This window comes from Sphaeramia orbicularis, chromosome 8 (genome assembly GCF_902148855.1).
Source record: "Sphaeramia orbicularis chromosome 8, fSphaOr1.1, whole genome shotgun sequence".
NCBI lineage: Eukaryota > Metazoa > Chordata > Actinopteri > Kurtiformes > Apogonidae > Sphaeramia > Sphaeramia orbicularis.
In genome coordinates, this window is record NC_043964.1 from 4,164,181 (window position 1) to 4,182,438 (window position 18,258).

General features: G+C 38.9%; 1 protein-coding gene and 1 long non-coding RNA gene across 4 annotated transcripts; one reads left to right on the forward strand and one right to left on the reverse strand.

Moving 5' to 3' along the window:
* Positions 1–43: 43 nt before the first annotated feature.
* On the forward strand, positions 44–9,779 carry LOC115424113 (NACHT, LRR and PYD domains-containing protein 3-like). The gene is made up of 9 exons (XM_030141216.1): positions 44–220; positions 4,040–4,111; positions 4,524–4,789; positions 4,871–6,649; positions 6,740–6,913; positions 7,101–7,274; positions 7,547–7,717; positions 8,160–8,206; positions 9,247–9,779. Exons 1-9 carry the CDS (start codon positions 44–46, stop codon positions 9,777–9,779), a joined length of 3,393 nt encoding a protein of 1,130 aa, XP_029997076.1.
* Positions 9,780–11,120: 1,341 nt separating this feature from the next.
* Positions 11,121–15,084, reverse strand: LOC115424558 (uncharacterized). Of its 3 annotated transcripts, none has more exons than XR_003936099.1 (3): positions 14,970–15,084; positions 13,948–14,120; positions 11,121–11,986 (listed from the first exon to the last, which is right to left on the reverse strand). It is a non-coding gene; the product is annotated as an uncharacterized LOC115424558 (long non-coding RNA). The 3 variants fall into 3 exon arrangements; XR_003936098.1 differs by having other exon boundaries at positions 14,020–14,120; positions 14,855–14,976; XR_003936097.1 differs by having other exon boundaries at positions 14,855–14,976.
* Between the last annotated feature and the right edge of the window lie 3,174 nt (positions 15,085–18,258).

Here is an 18,258-nt window from a genome sequence, read left to right on the forward strand (position 1 = left end):
GGCCCCTGAACTAAACTGACTTTGACCCCCCCCGTTCTGCCTGATGTCTCTGCTGGGGCTGCAGCCGTATGGTGTCATGGGAACGGGCTGTGATGGAAATCAGGGGCTTAACTGGGACAGACAGAGCAGCGATATGACTCAGCAGCCCTGGATCCAAACAGACGCCGCCACAAAGAGGGACGCTGCCGATCCGGTTCAGGCCCGGTGCGCCAGTCTGCCTGTCAGCAGGAAAACCGGGGGCCCGACGGGACCGCATACCACACACACACCATCACACAACTTACACACACATCAAACCTCCACCGGACCGTCCAAACAGATATTACAGAGCAGGAATGGGAGGAAGCTTGTTCCCAGGTGCAAACAATATCTGTTAATAGCAGATTTAACTTAATTCAGAATAACTGCCTTATGAGAGCCTATATAAGTCCTGAAAAACTTAACAAATTCAACCCCAGTATCCCTGACACCTGTGTGAAATGTGGAACCGAGAGAGGTACCTTGTATTACTGTATTTGGAAATGTGAACATAATGGAAGAATTTTAGAGAAGGATAATTAACACAATTTCTAATATTATAGATTTAAAAAAATCCCAATGTGGCCAGAGATCTGTCTTCTAGGTTTAGGAATATCATTGTTTTTCTTGATGCCATTATGGTTGAATAGTTGTTTTTGTGTTTTATTGTTAATTGTGTATCATGTATGTGCTTTATGTTGTTTGGACTTTGTATGGCTGCTACCTTGGCAATCTCTTGCAAAAGAGATTGCTAATCTTGATGGGACTTCCTGTTTAAATAAAATAAAATAAAATAAAATAAAATAAAATAAAATAAAATAAAATAAAATAAAATAATTCCAGAAACTTTAGCACTTAGAATTCATGAAAGTAGGCTGGTGAACCTCTAATAAATTATGAAGCATCTAATCGCTAGACGCTGGAAAACTGGAAATTGTTGAATTAATGGATAGCGAAACTCTCATTCTGCGTGAATATTGAAAGGCTCATGTACACAGTTAAATGGAAAACTAATATCTCCCATAAAATATGGAATTAATTTCTCAAATTTTTAGAAACAAGATCTGATATCTCATCATCATAACTTACAAAGTGAGACCACACCCATTTTTTTTATTAGAATTTTTTTTAATGATGTTTGATTATGTATCAGACATACAAAAATGGATGTTGAAGTCACTAATAGTTACATTTTGTTATTTACTTTCACTGCTGTGTCAAAATTCAGAGGCGGCCTAGGGGCTTTACATGTACATTACATTCAACTATAGTTTATCCAGTAACGCCATGGTTCAAAGCTCCTCCCACTGCAGCTGATGTCTTCACAGGTGAGACTCAGACTGATCCAGGAAAAAGCTCAGCTGTGAAAAAACACCAACCCTTGTCTGTCAGACGTCTACAGGTGAGTTTTAACTCTGATTCTATGAATTCAATCAGGAGACTTTGATCTGATTCTTTCACAATAAACTGCTCTAGAAACATTTTACAAACGTTTATTATGTTTAAAGTCAGTTTGGATTCATTAAAGTCAACCTGTACTGGTCATATTTACGACATTAATTGTGCTTTGTGTATTACTATAAGCAAGAGAGGCACAAATTCAGAAAAAAAAATGGCCATAAATGCACCACACTGGACCTTTTTATTATATGAATTTCGGGTGGGGGCAGAACCTATGGGGAGCAGCCATTGTTGGAGGTAAGTGACGTACTATTGTTGATTCCGGGTGATCAAGTGCAAGTAAACAAGCAGCAGTCAATGAGCATGATTGAGTTAAAGCATGTGTTTGCGCTGGTTGTTTGTGCAGCTGTAAGCTTTGTACTCCACCATTGTCCCAGAGACGTGACCCAGCACTGGTCGATAATGTGTCACCTTTGACTGGTGTCATCTGTACGGGGTCAGTGACCAGTCCACCACAGCCCAGGTAATCAGACAAACCAACGTTAGTGTGTCACTACCAGTGTTGGAACAGCCCATGAAGGAGGAAACATGGCACTGACCATGTCTGACTGACAGAGCAGGGACTTAGTACTCACATGTACTTGACAACAGGCTATAATGTACGTTACCTGATGGAACTGCTGGTATTAAACGTGATCTTTTGAAATAGCTAGCATTGAAAATTCCCTGCAGACACCCTTTGAGTTGTTTTTGGGCGAAGTCAAAGGAAGGTTAACATCTGGTCCAAAAAATGTAATTACAATAATGTACGCCAAACTTACATTTTTGGGTAGGTAATTACTTATGTTTTCAGGAAAATGGATTTTGAAATGAGAAAAAAATTTGTGAAAAAAAAAATTTGAGGAGTTTTATGAGTGTGAATGTTCGGAAAGTGACATAGTTTTGTGCCGTCATTCTGGGTTCATTTTATAAACTCTCATAAATAAACTAAATTTATTCCAAATACATTGATATTTGACTATTATATTATTTATGTCATATTCTAAACACACAGTGTTTAAAATTAATAAATGCATATATCTACGCAAAACACATTTGAATATAATGTTAATATTATTTGTCTGTTGTAAATATTGTCCAAAAAATGTATGACATTGATAATTGAAAGAAAAAAATGTTTAATTTGATTATTATTTACTTTTGTTGTCCATCTGTGACGCTGACATTTGTCAAAACTCTTGCTATTTAGGTATGATAACATATTTTTTTCCTCTATCCAATTATTAGGTTGTAAAATAGAGGGTTTGAGGTTTACACTGAATACATTTAAGGATGAAAATGTCAGAGGAACTTCACTTTTGAGAACTTTGTAATTCTTGCAAAAAATAGATGTTAATTTTTTGTCCATCTGTGATGCAGTAGTTTTTGATATTTTTCATTTAAAAATATTTGAAACTAAATTTTGCCCTTTGAGTCTGTTTAAGATGGCATTTAGACCTTTCCAATTATGAGTAATATTTGTCTTAAACTTGTCTGGTTCAAAAGTTATGAATGAAAAGTTATGAATCGAAAAGTAGTGGGCGGTCCATCCAAGACGCCCTTGATCTCACCCTTTTATGTGAGTCACTGGTAACTGTTAATCTTTGAACAATACACATCCACAGTTTGGTAAATTATTAATGAACTAGAATGTGATCATGTGATAAAGAGCTGCTGTTTAGGTTCAATAAACCAACTTCAACGTGTTTATGACTTTCCTGAGTCGTTGTCTACAGATAAAAGTCAGACACAAGACTTGGAAATTCACATTCAGGTTCATGGTTAAAGCTCCAGACATGAAGACAGCAAAAGAAATGATTTTAAGGAATTGAAAAAAAAAAAAAAAAAAAAAAAAAATTTATATATATATATATATATATATATATATATATAGTATATATACTGTATATATATATATACATATATATATGTGTATATATATATATGTGTGTGTGTGTGTGTATATATATATATATGTATATATATATATATATATAAATATGTATATAGATAGATAGATAGAGAGAGAGAGAGAGGGAGGTTCTGTCAGTGTACTAGTGTTTTATGTCGTAACACTAAAGTCAGACCAGACAGTGAATCCACTGTCCAGTATCGATGGTGGCAATAAACGGTCATCATGGAATGGGACTGACAAAGGAGAGTTTCCTGAACTATTTCTGCATACATAGAAGACTTGACCGTAACATTAGAGAATGTAAAATAACAGATAATGAGTGTAACCATTCTGGGGAGGGTTGAACTACTTTCTTCTTCTTTTTCTTCTGCTCCTCCTCCTCCTTCTTCTTCTTCTCCTCCTCCTTCTTCCTCTTCCTCCTCCTCTTCTTATTCTTCTTTCGTCTTCTTCTTCATATAAAACAGGATATAAACTTGATTTATCCAGTTAAACTACCAGTCAGTGGAAACCTGCTACTTAATGTCACCAGCCTGTTAGTTCACTGTTATTTCAGCGGGCATCTAAAGGTCTACAGGTGTAACTGTCAGCTGGACTGAACAATTATTAGTGGATATATGTCCTTAAATCCCATGTGTTACTAGTATTGATGCATTGTTTTGTCTGTAGGAGATGGATCAGCAGGTTGGTGAAGTAGTGCAGACTGATGAGGAATCAGTCAGGACATCTTCTGAGCTTCAGGTGAGCTCCTGATCAGTCCCCTCAATATTTAAAAGACATTAAAGTAAATGTAGTCGTATGGACCATATTCAGGAAACAGACGCAGGACTTGAGGTGAGGTTTTAAGGTCTTCTACTGAGGTCAACATCCAATTTAATGGATCCATTGTACGTTACTAATGTACATGTAACATATTAAATGCTAACTTGACAGAGTAACTTTCACGGCTGATTCTATACAGGTTATTAATGTGGAACTCTTCCAGATGTATTTGTCTTTTCTATAAAATGAAGAATGTTTGTGTAATTTTTGTTTGAAATATTTGGACAGAAGGTTAGTTAAATGTGAGGATTATGTCAATGAATGAGTTAATGATCACATCAGAAACAGATCTGGTTGTTTAAGGTGAAGATGTTCTTTTGGATCTTTACAGATGGCAACACTTAAAGAAAGTCTGTTCAGTACTCTGGAGGATTTGGTCGATGGCGACTTTAAAAAGTTCAAGTGGTTCTTAAACAGTGAAAAACCACCCATCCCAAAAGGTCGACTAGACAAAGCAGACCGGATGGACACGGTGGATCTGATGGTCCAGACCTACTGCACAGATACTCAAAGAGTCACTGTAATGGTTCTGGGGAAGATGAACAAGACTGATCTGGTGAAGAAATTTTCAAAAAACAGCCCAGTATCTGAAGGTCAGTCATATATATACATACAGTATGTGTGTGTATTGTGTCTGTAACATCCTCTTAATCGTCTTCTTTGTCGTCACCCAGAGAGCGTTGACCGGTGTCACCGACAACTGAAGGTAAACCTGAAGCAGAAGTTTCAGTGTGTGTTTGAGGGCATCGCTAAAGCAGGAAACCCAACCTTCCTGAACCAGATCTACACAGAGCTCTACATCACAGAGGGAGGGGCTACAGAGGTCAACCAGGACCATGAGGTCAGACAGATTGAAACAGCATCCAGGAACCCACACAGACCACCAACAACCATCACATGTGAAGACATCTTTAAAAGACCACCTGACAGACATGAACCAATCAGAACAGTGCTGACAAAGGGCGTGGCCGGCATCGGGAAAACAGTGTCCACACAGAAGTTCAGTCTGGACTGGGCTGAAGACAAAGCCAACCAGGACATCCACTTCATATTTCCATTCACCTTCAGAGAGCTGAATGTGCTGAAACAGAAGAAGTTCAGCTTGGTGGAACTGGTTCATCAATTCTTTCATGAAATAAAGGAAGCAGGAATCTGGATCTTTGAAGACCTCCAGGTGGTGTTCATCTTAGACGGTCTGGATGAGTGTCGACCTCCTCTGGACTTCAACAACACTCAGATCCTGACTGATGTTACAGAGTCCACCTCAGTGGATGTGCTGCTGATGAACCTCATCAGAGGGAACCTGCTTCCCTCTGCTCGCCTCTGGATAACCACACGACCTGCAGCAGCCAGTCAGATCCCTGCTCAGTGTGTGGACATGGTGACAGAGGTCAGAGGGTTCACTGACCCACAGAAGGAGGAGTACTTCAGGAAGAGGTTCACAGATGAAGAACAGACCAACACAATCATCTCCCACATCAAGACGTCACGAAGCGTCCACATCATGTGTCATATCCCAGTCTTCTGCTGGATCACTGCTACAGTTCTGGAGGACGTGTTGAAGACCACAGACAGAAGACAACTGCCCAAGACCCTGACTGAGATGTACATCCACTTCCTGGTGGTTCAGGCCAAACTGAAGAATGTCAAGTATGATGGAAGATCTGAGACAGATCCACACTGGAGTCCAGAGACCAGGAAGATGATTGAGTCTCTGGGAAAACTGGCCTTTGAGCAGCTGAAGAAAGGAAACCTGATCTTCTATGAATCCGACCTGACAGAGTGTGGCATCGATATCAGCTCAGCCTCAGTGTACTCAGGAGTGTTCACACAGGTCTTTATAGAGGAGAGTGGACTGTACCAGGACCAGAGGTTCTGCTTCATCCATCTGAGTGTCCAGGAGTTTCTGGCTGCTCTTCATGTCCATCAGACCTTCACCAACACTGGAGTCAATCTACTGTCAGAACAACAAACCACATCCCAGAGGTCTGGATCTGCAGAGGCACAGTTCTACCAGACCGCTGTAGACCAGGCCTTACAGAGTCCAAATGGACACCTGGACCTGTTCCTGCGCTTCCTCCTGGGTCTGTCACTGCCGACCAATCACAGACTCCTACGAGGTCTGATGAAACAGACAGGAAGTAGCTCGGAGACCAAGAAGACAGCTGAGTACATCAAGGAGAAGATCAATGACAATCTGTCTGCAGAAAGAAGCATCAACCTGTTCCACTGTCTGAATGAACTAGAGGATCGATCTCTGGTGGATCAGATCCAACGGTACCTGAGATCAGGCCGTCTCTCCACATCTGTTCTGTCTCCTGCTCAGTGGTCAGCTCTGGTCTTCATCTTACTGTCATCCGATAAAGAGCTGGATGTGTTTGACCTGAACCAATTCTCTGCTTCAGAAGATGCTCTTTTAAGGCTGATGCCACTGGTAAAAGCCTCCAACAAAGCTCTGTAAGGACAAAAGCACTGGAAAATTGAAGATCTATCTAGTATAGTGGTAAATTTATAAAAATAACAAACCTGTCTTTCATATCTTTGCAGGTTGAGTGTCTCTAACATGTCAGACAGAAGCTGTGAAGGTCTGTCCTCAGTTCTCAGATCCCAGTCCTCTAGTCTTAGACATGTGGACCTCAACCACAATGACCTGAAGGATTCAGGACTGAAGATCCTGTCAGATGGACTAAAGAGTCCAGACTGTAAACTGGAGACCCTCAGGTCAGATAAAGTTAAAATTTCCATCAGCTTATGTTTAGTCTGTCTCAGTTTAGTAAATCCTATCAAAAGAGCCCATTTTAATTCTGTATAAAGTTACTATGAATTCCATCACAAGTTGAGAGCTTTGTTTATTTCATATTGTTTCAGTCAAAAGCCCTAAGTTAAATATGATCTGTATTCTTTTCAGTTTGAGTGGCTGTAACCTGTTAGAGAGAAGCTGTGAAGGTCTGTCCTCAGCTCTAAGATCCCAGTTCTCTAGTCTCAATCATCTGGACCTCAGTAACAACGATCTGAAGGATTCAGGACTGAAGATACTCTCAGATGGACTAAGGAGTCCACACTGCATATTGGAGACTCTCAGGTTTGGACTGTTCAACCAGTGTGAAAGATGATGATGATTAAAACCATGATATGCATTCATTCTAACCTTTAATGTGTTGTCTGAAGTTTATTTAGATCAGCTGTACTAATCTTAGTCTCTGTTCAGATCTTGTCCTGAACCAAGTCAATGCAATAGAAACTGGCTCCAGTGAAATCCCATTTGCAATTAAATCCATCCACAGAATAACTGGGTCCACCAGCTGACGCTGCTTCTTTTCCTCCTCAGATGATGTGTGATGTTTTGTGTTGCAGATTATCAGGATGTCTGATCACAGAGGAGGGGTGTTCTTCTCTGGTCTCAGCCCTAAAATCGAATCCGTCCCATCTCAGACTGCTAGACCTGAGCTACAACCATCCAGGAGACTCAGGACAGGAGCTGTCTGCTCTAGTGGAGGACCCACACTGGACACTGGACACTGTCAGGTATGGACTGAGCTGAAGCACACACAGAGAATGTCAGGTGGAGCTGACAGGAACACTGTGTCAGAGCTGATTATACATGCTCTACTTAAGTTACAGACTATGGCAGGGGTCACCAATCCTGGTCCTTGAGGGCCGGTATCCTGCATGTTTTAAATGTGTTCCTCTTCCAACACACCTGAATCAGATGATCAGCCTATCATCAAGCTCTGCAGAAGCCTGATAAAGACCTTCAGGTGTGCTGGAAGAGAGAAACATCTAAAACATGCAGGATATCGACCCTCAAGGACCAGGACTGATGACCCTTGGACTACAGTCAAAGATAAAGATGTTCAATAAGAGACTAACAGGAATATTTGATTGGATGTGAACAGAAAAGCTTCCATGAATCAGAGTGATGTCACGTCCATGTTTAACGCTACAATGACCCCCCTCCTCCTTTCAGGTTGGAGCCTGGTGGAGTCCGATGGTTGACACCAGGTCTGAGGAAGTGTAAGTGGGATTTACACTGGATCAAACATAGAAGACAACAACCTTAACTCTTTATAGGACATTCACTGAAATAAAAATTTCAACCTTAGTGTGTTATTGGACATTGTCATCTACCTCCTGGTTGGTTGCTGTGACAACAGTCTCCCTCCTCTTGCCATTAAACATCCAAACAGCACTTGCTAAAAAGTAAACACATGCAATAAAATAGCTACTATAAGGTCATAAACTGACAAAAATCACTCATATTCACTATTTACAGCTTTGAAATGTCTATGAAATCCAACATGATATCATGAATTGCGTACAGATAACATGTCACTTTTAATTGGGGTGTTATCTGTATGCATTATAAGCTTTCCGCATGTTCACGCTGCGTCAAATACCATGCAGTTAGGGTTAGTGGTTACGAATATGTCAACCGGAGATCTTGGCATACAATGACACACAATCAAATGGCATTGAATAATATGTGAAAGGATGAAAATGCGTACGTACAGCACGCCAAATGCCATAAGAACTGGTGTGACATACAACGCAATTTCATAACATCAGTCTGATAAAATCTCTCTGATTCACTGTATAGTTTTATAAAAACCAACACGCTTCTTAACCTCAATGAGCCACAAGATTGGCCCCATAACTAATATTTGCAAAAATTACCAAAAATAGTCACTTGCCCAATAAAGGGTTAATCATTAAAATGGTAGGTAGAAGTGAATTGTGGGGTTGAAGTGAAAGCTAATATTTGCTCCATGGCTGCATCAGTGCAGCAGCAAAGCAACCTATCTACCATTTTGGACTGAAAACTGTTATGAAAAAGCCTCTTTAGTAGAAGCTCCTCCGTCTTTTGTGTTCTTTGGAAGTCAAGATGTGTGACAGTACAGAAAGTGACCAATCATAAGAGAGCCAGTGATTCCTTTAGTTTCCATCCACTGTCCAAAGTCAGCTCAACTTTTACATAATTCAGCTTCATTCTGTGCAAATAAGTTCTGCCTTCAAGACCTTTTTTATTTATTTATTACTTTATTTCTGTCCATCAGATTTCTGCGAGCTCACCCTGGATCCGAACACAGCGAATACAAAACTCAAACTGTCTAAAAACAACAAGAAGGTGGTACATGTGGATGAGGTTCAGTCATATCCTGACCATCAGGACAGATTTGAGGTCCATCCTCAGCTGCTGTGTTCAACCGGTCTGACTGGTCGCTGTTACTGGGAGGTGGAGTGGAGTGGAGAGGTCTGCATATCAGTGACTTACAGAGGAATCAGAAGGAAAAGAGGCAGTAGAGAACCTGTGTTTGGATGGAACGATCACTCCTGGAGTCTGATGTACTCTAATGATTCTTACTCTGTTTGCTATAATAATAAGTACACACACCTCCCTCGGTCCTCCTCCTCTTCTGGTAGAGTATCAGTGTATGTGGACTGTCCTGCTGGATCTGTGTCCTTCTACAGAGTTTCCTCTGACAAACTGATCCACCTCCACACCTTCAACACCACATTCACTGAACCACTGTTTGTTGGGCTTGGACTCTACAGTTCAGGCTCCTCATTGTGTTTGTGTGATGTGTAGATGTAGAGTGCTTGAAGTCACGACGAGTCTGGACATGATGGTATTTGTTTGTAAAACCTGTAAAAAAAACCAAACTAACAAATGAAGTGCAGATGAGGTGACCATTGACCTTTAGGTGGAGGTTCCAATAAGCCTCATATGACCTGGGGGTCTGAAGTTCACTAACATGTCAAGTACTTGAAATGGAGCTTCAGCGGAAAAATTCATCTCAACCTCAGATTCAGGTGAGTTGATGGAATAGTTGGTCTGAAACAAGTGAATAAATGGATTAAATGGCGCCATCTTCAGTTCAAAAGGAGGAACTACATGTATGCTCATTTAAAATTGTCACCATCTTTGTATTTTCACTTAAACATCCTTTGAAATTCATGTGAAACTTCATGTTAGATCTGATCAAATGTTACAACTCTGCTCTAAACCCTAATTTAGTTGATTTATTGAAGTTTGCTTTTCTTTTCTGGATTATTTGCATCATATTCTCATGTAAACAGCTGCTGCTAATAATCAAATGCATGTAAATATTATTTATCCCAATGAAGAATGAATATCTCCACATGTGAATGTTGTTTAAGAAATGGCTGAATGGAATTAAAGTGTGTTGTAATTCAAGAGTTTAACAAAAATATTGCACTAACCATTCAGCGAGAAAGAACACATTTTGAGCAAAATTGGAAGTCAGAAATTTCAATTTCAATTTTTTTTTTTTATTTCAGTTTTTAAAGAACATAATATAGTCTTACCAAAGAGTAGAAAATTTTGGAAGATGAACTTAAACTGCACAGAAAAATTGTGGGAAATTGTTACAGGAGTAGCTGGTTTCATTTGTGAACACTGAAAAGGTGTGAACCCTAACCAGCAACAGAATAACAAGCGACTGATTAAACGTTCACAAAGTTAATAGTAGTATCCCCATTGAAACCACGTCCTTGTTGATCTACACTAGTTTAACTTTACATGTTGTGGCAGGTTGAGGTTGTTCTGTAACATCCCTGTTTTGAGAAGGTGCTGCATTAGAACACACTTCTTTATTCTGAGGACAACAAAACACAGCTGTAAGTCTGATGTTTGTCTTCACATCTGGACTCTATGGAACCAGATCTGGAAGTTTTTAAGTTTGATGTTCTTGTCAAAAGTAGTTGGTGGTGCTGGTTCAGACACACTGGGTTTCTTGTTGTCATCTGACGCTGAGGTACTTTTTGGTTCAAACATTGATGACTCACATCTGTGCTGATGACTGGAGAGAGCAGAGGATGACAAGAATCTTTTTTCTCATCAGTAACACATCAGTAACTGTTTTGGTGTGTTATGACACTGATTGTTTTAATTCATTTCTAGAGCCTTCATTTTTGTGCAATTGTTCAGTTTTTGTCCTTTGTGTAAATGTTTGACACATTCATGTTTGGTATATTGTGAACCTGTGATAAAAGATCTGTCACAAAATCTGCACTGGTAGAGTTTCTCTCCAGTATGGGTCCATTGGTGACACTTGTAAGAGTTAGACGATCAGAATATCTTTATGCACTTGTCACATGCGTACATCAACTTCTTGTGGTGAACGTGACGGTGAGAATAGAATTCAGAGAAGTCCCTGAAAGCCTTCCCACATTGGTTACAGTCATATGGTCTTTCTCATGTGTGGATGCATAGGTGTGTCTTAAGGTCATTGATTTGGTTGAAAGTCTTCCCACACTGGTCACAGTCATCTGGTCTTTCTTTGCTGTGGATATGTAGGTGTCTCTTAAGGCTACTGATGTGGGTGAAAGTCTTCCCACACTAGTCACACTCATATGGTCTTTCTCCACTGTGGATGCGTAAGTATCTCCTGAGGTTATTTGTGTGAGTGAATGTCTTCCCACACTGGCCACAGTCATATGGTCTTTCCCCAGTATGGCTGCATTGATGTATTTTAAGATCACTCTGTCTGCTGAAAGCCTTTCCACACTGGTCACAGATATGGTTTTTCTCTGCTGTGGATGCGTAGGTATGACTTCAAGTTATGCATGTGGGTGAAAGTCTTCCCACACTGGTCACAACCATATGGTCTTTCACCTCTGTGGCTGCGTAGGTGCATCTTAAGATTATGCATTCCGGTGAAATTCTCCCCACACTGGTCACAGGTGTGTCCTCCATCCATGTTTGTTGGAATCAGGTGATCTTTGCCAGATACAACTTTTAGGTTTCACTTAAAATCCACCTTTGGCTTCTTTCTACATGAAAACAGAGAGAAAAAGAAGAGGTGGTCACTGAAATGCAATGGAATGTAACAGAACACACACATCTCTTCAGGACCAGATTAAGCAGATAAACAAAATGAACTAGTTATGTAATCAACAGGACATTTTCAAGACAACCAGTATTTGATGGTTTCTCCTTAAGAGGTGTGTTTCCTGTATGAGACCAGAAAATAACAGAGATATTGAAAGATGTTAAAAAATTGTCAGGTTCTCTCCAGTGTTGGTAGATTCTTCAAATTGTTACAGAATCACAAAACACTGAAAAAACTCATTTAGTTCGGTCATTGAAAGTAAAGTAAGACTAATATCAATGTATTATTATTAGGGCCGAAGTGCTGAGAATTGGCTGCAAAGGCCCTAATGCATATGAAATGTTTTCTATAATTATTGCTATTATTATTAATTATTATTATTATTATCGTTTTGTAGTTAGTTTTGAGGGCCTGAATGTGTGAGAAAACTCAATACTCTTATTCTATAAGTGAAATTTGATGCAGATTCAACAATGAGTTCATGAAAGAGTTGTTTCATGACAAAACCTCAGAACTCATCATGCTGCCATGATCATATGATGTCACAAAAGGTCATCAACTTGAATGGATTGAATCATCAACTTGTTAAGGCTTTTCTGACCAAATTTGAGATGCATTTGTTCAACATGTACATCAAAACACCAAAACATTTACTGGTACTAATAGGTGGTGCTAAGAGTCAGATTCAATATTATCATGTCATTATGTTTAGGGTGTGACTCTTATCATACATGTGAAGCCATGATGATGTAAATAATATTACATTTTTAACTGAAATTATTTATTTAAATGAATATTTATATAAATACCAAATTTATTTTTCTCTTTACATTTTCACTCATTTGAGGTTTTTCTCTCTTTCTTTCTTTCTTCACTCTTTCTCCCCTTTAACTAGTCAAGGCAAACAACCCCCCCAACAGCAGAAAATGGTGCTCCTTGTAGATTATCTCTTACTTGAGACCCTCACCCCCACAGATGAGTCTGCAAAACATGAGAACCGCCCACCAACAACTCCTGACAAAAAAAAACAAAAAAACAATATGCACCTTAAGTTTGTTCTACATAGTCTGTCATGTACTGCTGCTGTTCTTTAATTTATTTTTTTTTACTCATTAATATCTCTACAACCCCATGCATCTCATGTTTACATTACACTGTCTGGATATACTGTGTATATAGTGTTTATTTTTCTACTTAGATCTTTTTAAAAACATGCCCTGTTTCTATACATACTGTCCTGTTTTCAAGTCATGCTGCTTATATGTGCCTTACATTGCCCCATGGGAGTAAATAAAGATTTCTGAATATGAATAATACTAGTGGCATTAAATAATTAGTCAAAATTCAATCAATAATACATTCATTCAATCAACAATACATCTAACCATATCCATATAAACCAAGACTAACAACAACTTTTTGACTCACCAACTCCCATGCTAAAATGGTTCACACAAGTCAATTTGACACAGGTCAGGTTGTGGTAGACTAAGCATTATAAAGTATACGTTGAGTATCACCTCACAGAAAGGTGTAAAAGAGCAAAAAAACCCACAACTTTTAAACTACCCTGCAGTGTACTTCTCCTTCAGTGTTGCCGCTACATTTGAATAATTGAATCACTGCAGGGCGATAATATGGGAAACACGATTGGGTGTGTCGTATAATGTGACCATGTGATGTCATTAAATGCTTTGTACCAATTGACCGTACAGACTCATGTGTCCTTCTCGACAGATGTCGTGGAGATACCACGAAAGCAATTCACAAGAAACTCAAATAAACTCAAACTTAAAACATGCTAAAGTAAACTCTTTGTGAACTGCTCTTCAAAACATTTTTCCCAAAACCAAGACATACATTTCAGACAAAGTAGAATGGAATAAAGACTAAATATCTCACCCAGCAGCATCAGCACAGAAAAGGAGTTATCAGATCTGTATACCAGACCAGATGGATTTAATGAACATGTACCATCTCATATGACACTGGAAGTGTCATTCCTTTAATAGTCCGTGGATCACTGTGGCTCATCTCCTTCACTGTCCAGATGGTGCTGCATTCACTGACCACACCTCGATATAAACACACACACACATTTTCAAATTAGACAGGTGGATTAGTTAGATTAGAGATTATTATTTTTTTGTTGTGCCCCTACTCCTCAGGGCACACACTTAAGTCTTCAGACCAGAACCTCCTGAAGGTCCCAAAGACTCATTTTAAAACCCGGGTAGACCTGTCCTTTCAGGCTGTAGCCCCCCAGACTCTGAAATGACCTGTCCCTGTCCCTCCATGTGGTTGACTCTGTGTCTTGAGTAAAAAAGCAACTCAAGACATTTTTATTTAGGAAAGCCTTTGGTTGATGGATTTATCCTTTTTATTTATTTTATGAAATTATTCCTATGTTGTTTTACTGCACCCATTTTATGTAAAGCACTTTGTGATTTTTATCTGTGAAAAGCGCTAAATTACACAGTCTAATTCAATGTGATTCAAACACAGGTTACTGTAAGTTCAGTGTATCTGTGGACAGAATATCCTCTCGTATGTTCCATCTCTAACTTTGTACATGTACCAAACGTCCTGCCTCACTGACACACATACATGATTTCATACTATATTAATATGATTGGAAACACAAGCTACGACATTTTGAGACACACAGAATACAGTTTATATCGGAGCAGTATTGTGTACGTAAAACTTATAGTACTGGCCACAATCACCTCTAGTATGATGAGTTTAATACTTTAATTATGGCAGACACAATACAATGTATTTATCAACAGGTCTTAGCTTTAGCCACCTTAGCTTTCTTAGCCGCGGTGAGCTGCTCCGGAACACACATGGAGACCGTTTGGACTAAATGTCACAAACTGTAGCTGTTCTGTTTTAACACTCATGATTCGCATGGAGCCTACCCGTATCTGCAGGTTAAAACACGGACTAATTCTGTTTGGGAAATGCTCATTCAAACTTTTCGCGGTTAGCTTAGCTTCCCTCCAGTTGGCTACAGTTGTCAGTGCGCCTGCGCAGAGTTAAGTCGTCCTCTCGCGTTAGCTTGATGAGACGTTACGTCTCCGCGGTGTTTCTATCTAATGGTTGTTTTTCATAAGGTCAAATGTGGAAGAGGTAGTTTGTCTTTGTCGTAAAATACTGAGTACAGATGGACACTGAAACACAGACTATAGGTGCAGTTTTATTTTCTGACAGACAGAAAGTATCACCTGTTTGATGAAGCCAAATGTGTGACCTTTAAAGACAGGTCAACATAGTTATTATACACAAATATGGACAGAAAAATACTCTAAAATGCACTAAAATATACAATATATAGGCTAAAATATACAAAAAAAAAAAAAAAAAAAAGCTAAAATATACTAAAAAACACATTAATACAGTAAAATGCACTAAAATATACAAAATACATGCAGATACACAAAAAATATACTAAAATAGAGTAAAATACACATTATGGCACTAAAATGCACTAAAATATAAAATGTATGTATATATATATATATATATATATATATATATATATATATATATATATATATATATATATATATATATATATATATACTAAAATACACATTAATACAGTAAATGGCACTATACAAAATATATCCACTACTTCCTGAAGTTCAGGTAGCTCCTTTTATTTCCAGTCTTTCATTATTGGACACACTGATTAATCCAGGTGTGCCTGCTACAGCTTTTTGTGACTACTGATTAATTAGGCACACCTGGACTAATCAGTGTGTCCAACAATGAAAGACTGGAAATAAAGAGGTCATCTTAAGGTCAGGAAGTAGTGAGGCTGTGCAGTGAGTCCATTTAGATTTATTATTATGGGCTCTATTTATCTGTGAAAACTTTAAGTATTGGAATTATCGGAATGATGTCATTTTTGTTCAGTATTGGTGCAGATAGTTATTGTGCATCCCTAATATTAACTGATATCTTTATTCATCTTACAACATCAATCTTATAGAATATTTGGTTGCTGTGGAAAATGAAATCACACTATTTGGTCTCTCACTCTTTCTTGGACCTAGCGCTTTCTTTCTTTCTTTTAATTAAATGTATATCTATGATGAAGCTGTCTGTCTTGGCTTTTATACAAACACATGCACATGATACAACAGGAGCCTCTGTCGCTCTTATTCAAACAGAGGACAGAGGTTGACTGAACCATCTGCAACATCTCCTAGCAAGAAAAAACATCAGCTAACTCCTACATAACAACATAAACAGTGATCTACGTTTCAATGCAGTAAAAATAAAGACTGCTGATGGTAATAATGTGTTGGTAGTGACTGGTAGACGTAAAGAAATGTGTCGCATATCCTTTAGGCCAGGTGCTATACCTGACCAACTGGAAGGCTTAATGCTCTGACCCTCAGAATCAATTAGGGGAAAGGAGGGAGGGGCTGGGTGGATCAAACCATTATAGAGGTAAGGTGGGGGTATTTTTCTTGTTAAAATATTACGTTCCAACCATGTGCCGTATATGGTTTTGATATTTTTCTAGCTAGTCAAAAAAGGACATACAGTAAAAAAAAATCTCTTAAGTTTTAGGGGTGCTGGGATTCAATTAAGGGGTGCTTCAACAACCCCCAAAACGGGCAACACACCCCACTCTTGGTAACTATTTGTTAAATTTCAGATAATGAAAAATACGATCCTTAAAAAAAAAAAAAAAAAAAAAAAAATCTTATTCTCTTTTCTTCAAAAGAGCAAGAGCAGAAGAAGTCTAAGGAAAATCTGTTTTTTTTTTCTCATTTACTTTATGTCTTCGTATGCGTGCGCATCCTACTGACGTCATTTGCACAGGTGACACTAATCAACCCTTTAAATGGCTGGAACCAGCAGCGCGGGAAAGCAGGTGAATTCAACGCCTTGTCAACGTTTGTGCGCGTCTTTGTCGACTTTTACGAAGAGGAGAAACTTCAGAGAAAAGTTCGGTATGTTTTTAAAAACGATACTCTGCCTGAAAGCACAAGAAGAAGAAGAAAAAGAAGAAAACCTTTACTGTGCGTTTAAAAAAAAAAAAAAAAAAAAGGTCCGAGTTTGACCGAACAAACCGAACTCCATCCGCCTGGAAATCTGCACGAGGAGCCACACAGGATGAGGCGCGAGCCGCGGACGGAAAGGTAATGAATTAAACACTTTTATAGCGTTTCAATCGACATTAATATGTTGATAAAGTGTCCTAAATTGATTGTATTTTGACAGGGAGACGACGTTGAACTCTGCGCGGTCAAAACGCAGCAGTCGTCGCAGAGTAAGGAGCTGGTTCAGGTTTATTGAGGTGGTGGTTGGGGTGGTGGTCTCGCGCTCCGGGTCTCCACACCGGGCCCGTGCGCATGCGTCGGCATAATGCTGATTATTATGAGTCGGGAGTATTTAAGTCCGTGGTTGGTGCTGGAGTTTCAGCTTCAGTGATTTGAGGAGATTCTTAGAGCGTTCATGTAGCTGGTTTGCATGTTTCTTTTTTTCAGGTGAACAACAACAGGTAAGCGGAGCTTTTTTATTATTTCTTCCGCTGATGTTTTGGCCGCCGTGCCATGACATCTACACATACATTCATTCATGAAGCTCAGTTTGTTCTTAGATGAGTTGGTCTAGTATATTTACTGGTTTTTCCATCATTTAGTCCATGTGACTGTGGTTTCATTAGTTTAATTCTTGGTTTGTCAGTTTTTGTTGAATCTGGTTGTATTGGTGGAATTTACTGACTGTTTTGGGTCAGATTTGTGGAGTTGCGCCTTGCATTGTTAGTTAAACTGAGCTTCATATTAAACTACACACACATTTACATGAATGCTTCGACAAGTGTATTCGCTTTCATTCGATTCGCTTTCATTCATGTTTATTATTTTCAATGTTTTTTTTTTGTTTTTTTTTTTGGCCGCTATGCCACTACATCTACACCTTCACATGTTCATCCATAAGATGCTTATGATGCTCAGATTGTCTGTGCATATGGAGTTGGTCTAGTATACGCAAACACATTTACATGACTGCTTTTACATGTGTATTCACTCTTATTCGATGCCCTTTATTCATGTTTATGTCCGATGCAGTTTCTTTTTTTGGCCGCCGTGCCATCACATCTACACATTCACATCTACACATTCACATGTGCACATTCACATGTGCACATTCATAAGATGCTTATGATGCTCAGATTGTCTGTGCATA

Excerpts from the sequence above, each read along its gene's own strand:
- LOC115424113 (XM_030141216.1), top strand. The coding sequence starts at position 44 with ATGTCTCTGCTGGGGCTGCAGCCGTATGGTGTCATGGGAACGGGCTGT. Across the intron at positions 6,914-7,100 it reads TGTAAACTGGAGACCCTCAG|TTTGAGTGGCTGTAACCTGT; the intron begins GTCAGATAAAGT and ends TATTCTTTTCAG. Across the intron at positions 7,718-8,159 it reads TGGACACTGGACACTGTCAG|GTTGGAGCCTGGTGGAGTCC; the intron begins GTATGGACTGAG and ends TCCTCCTTTCAG.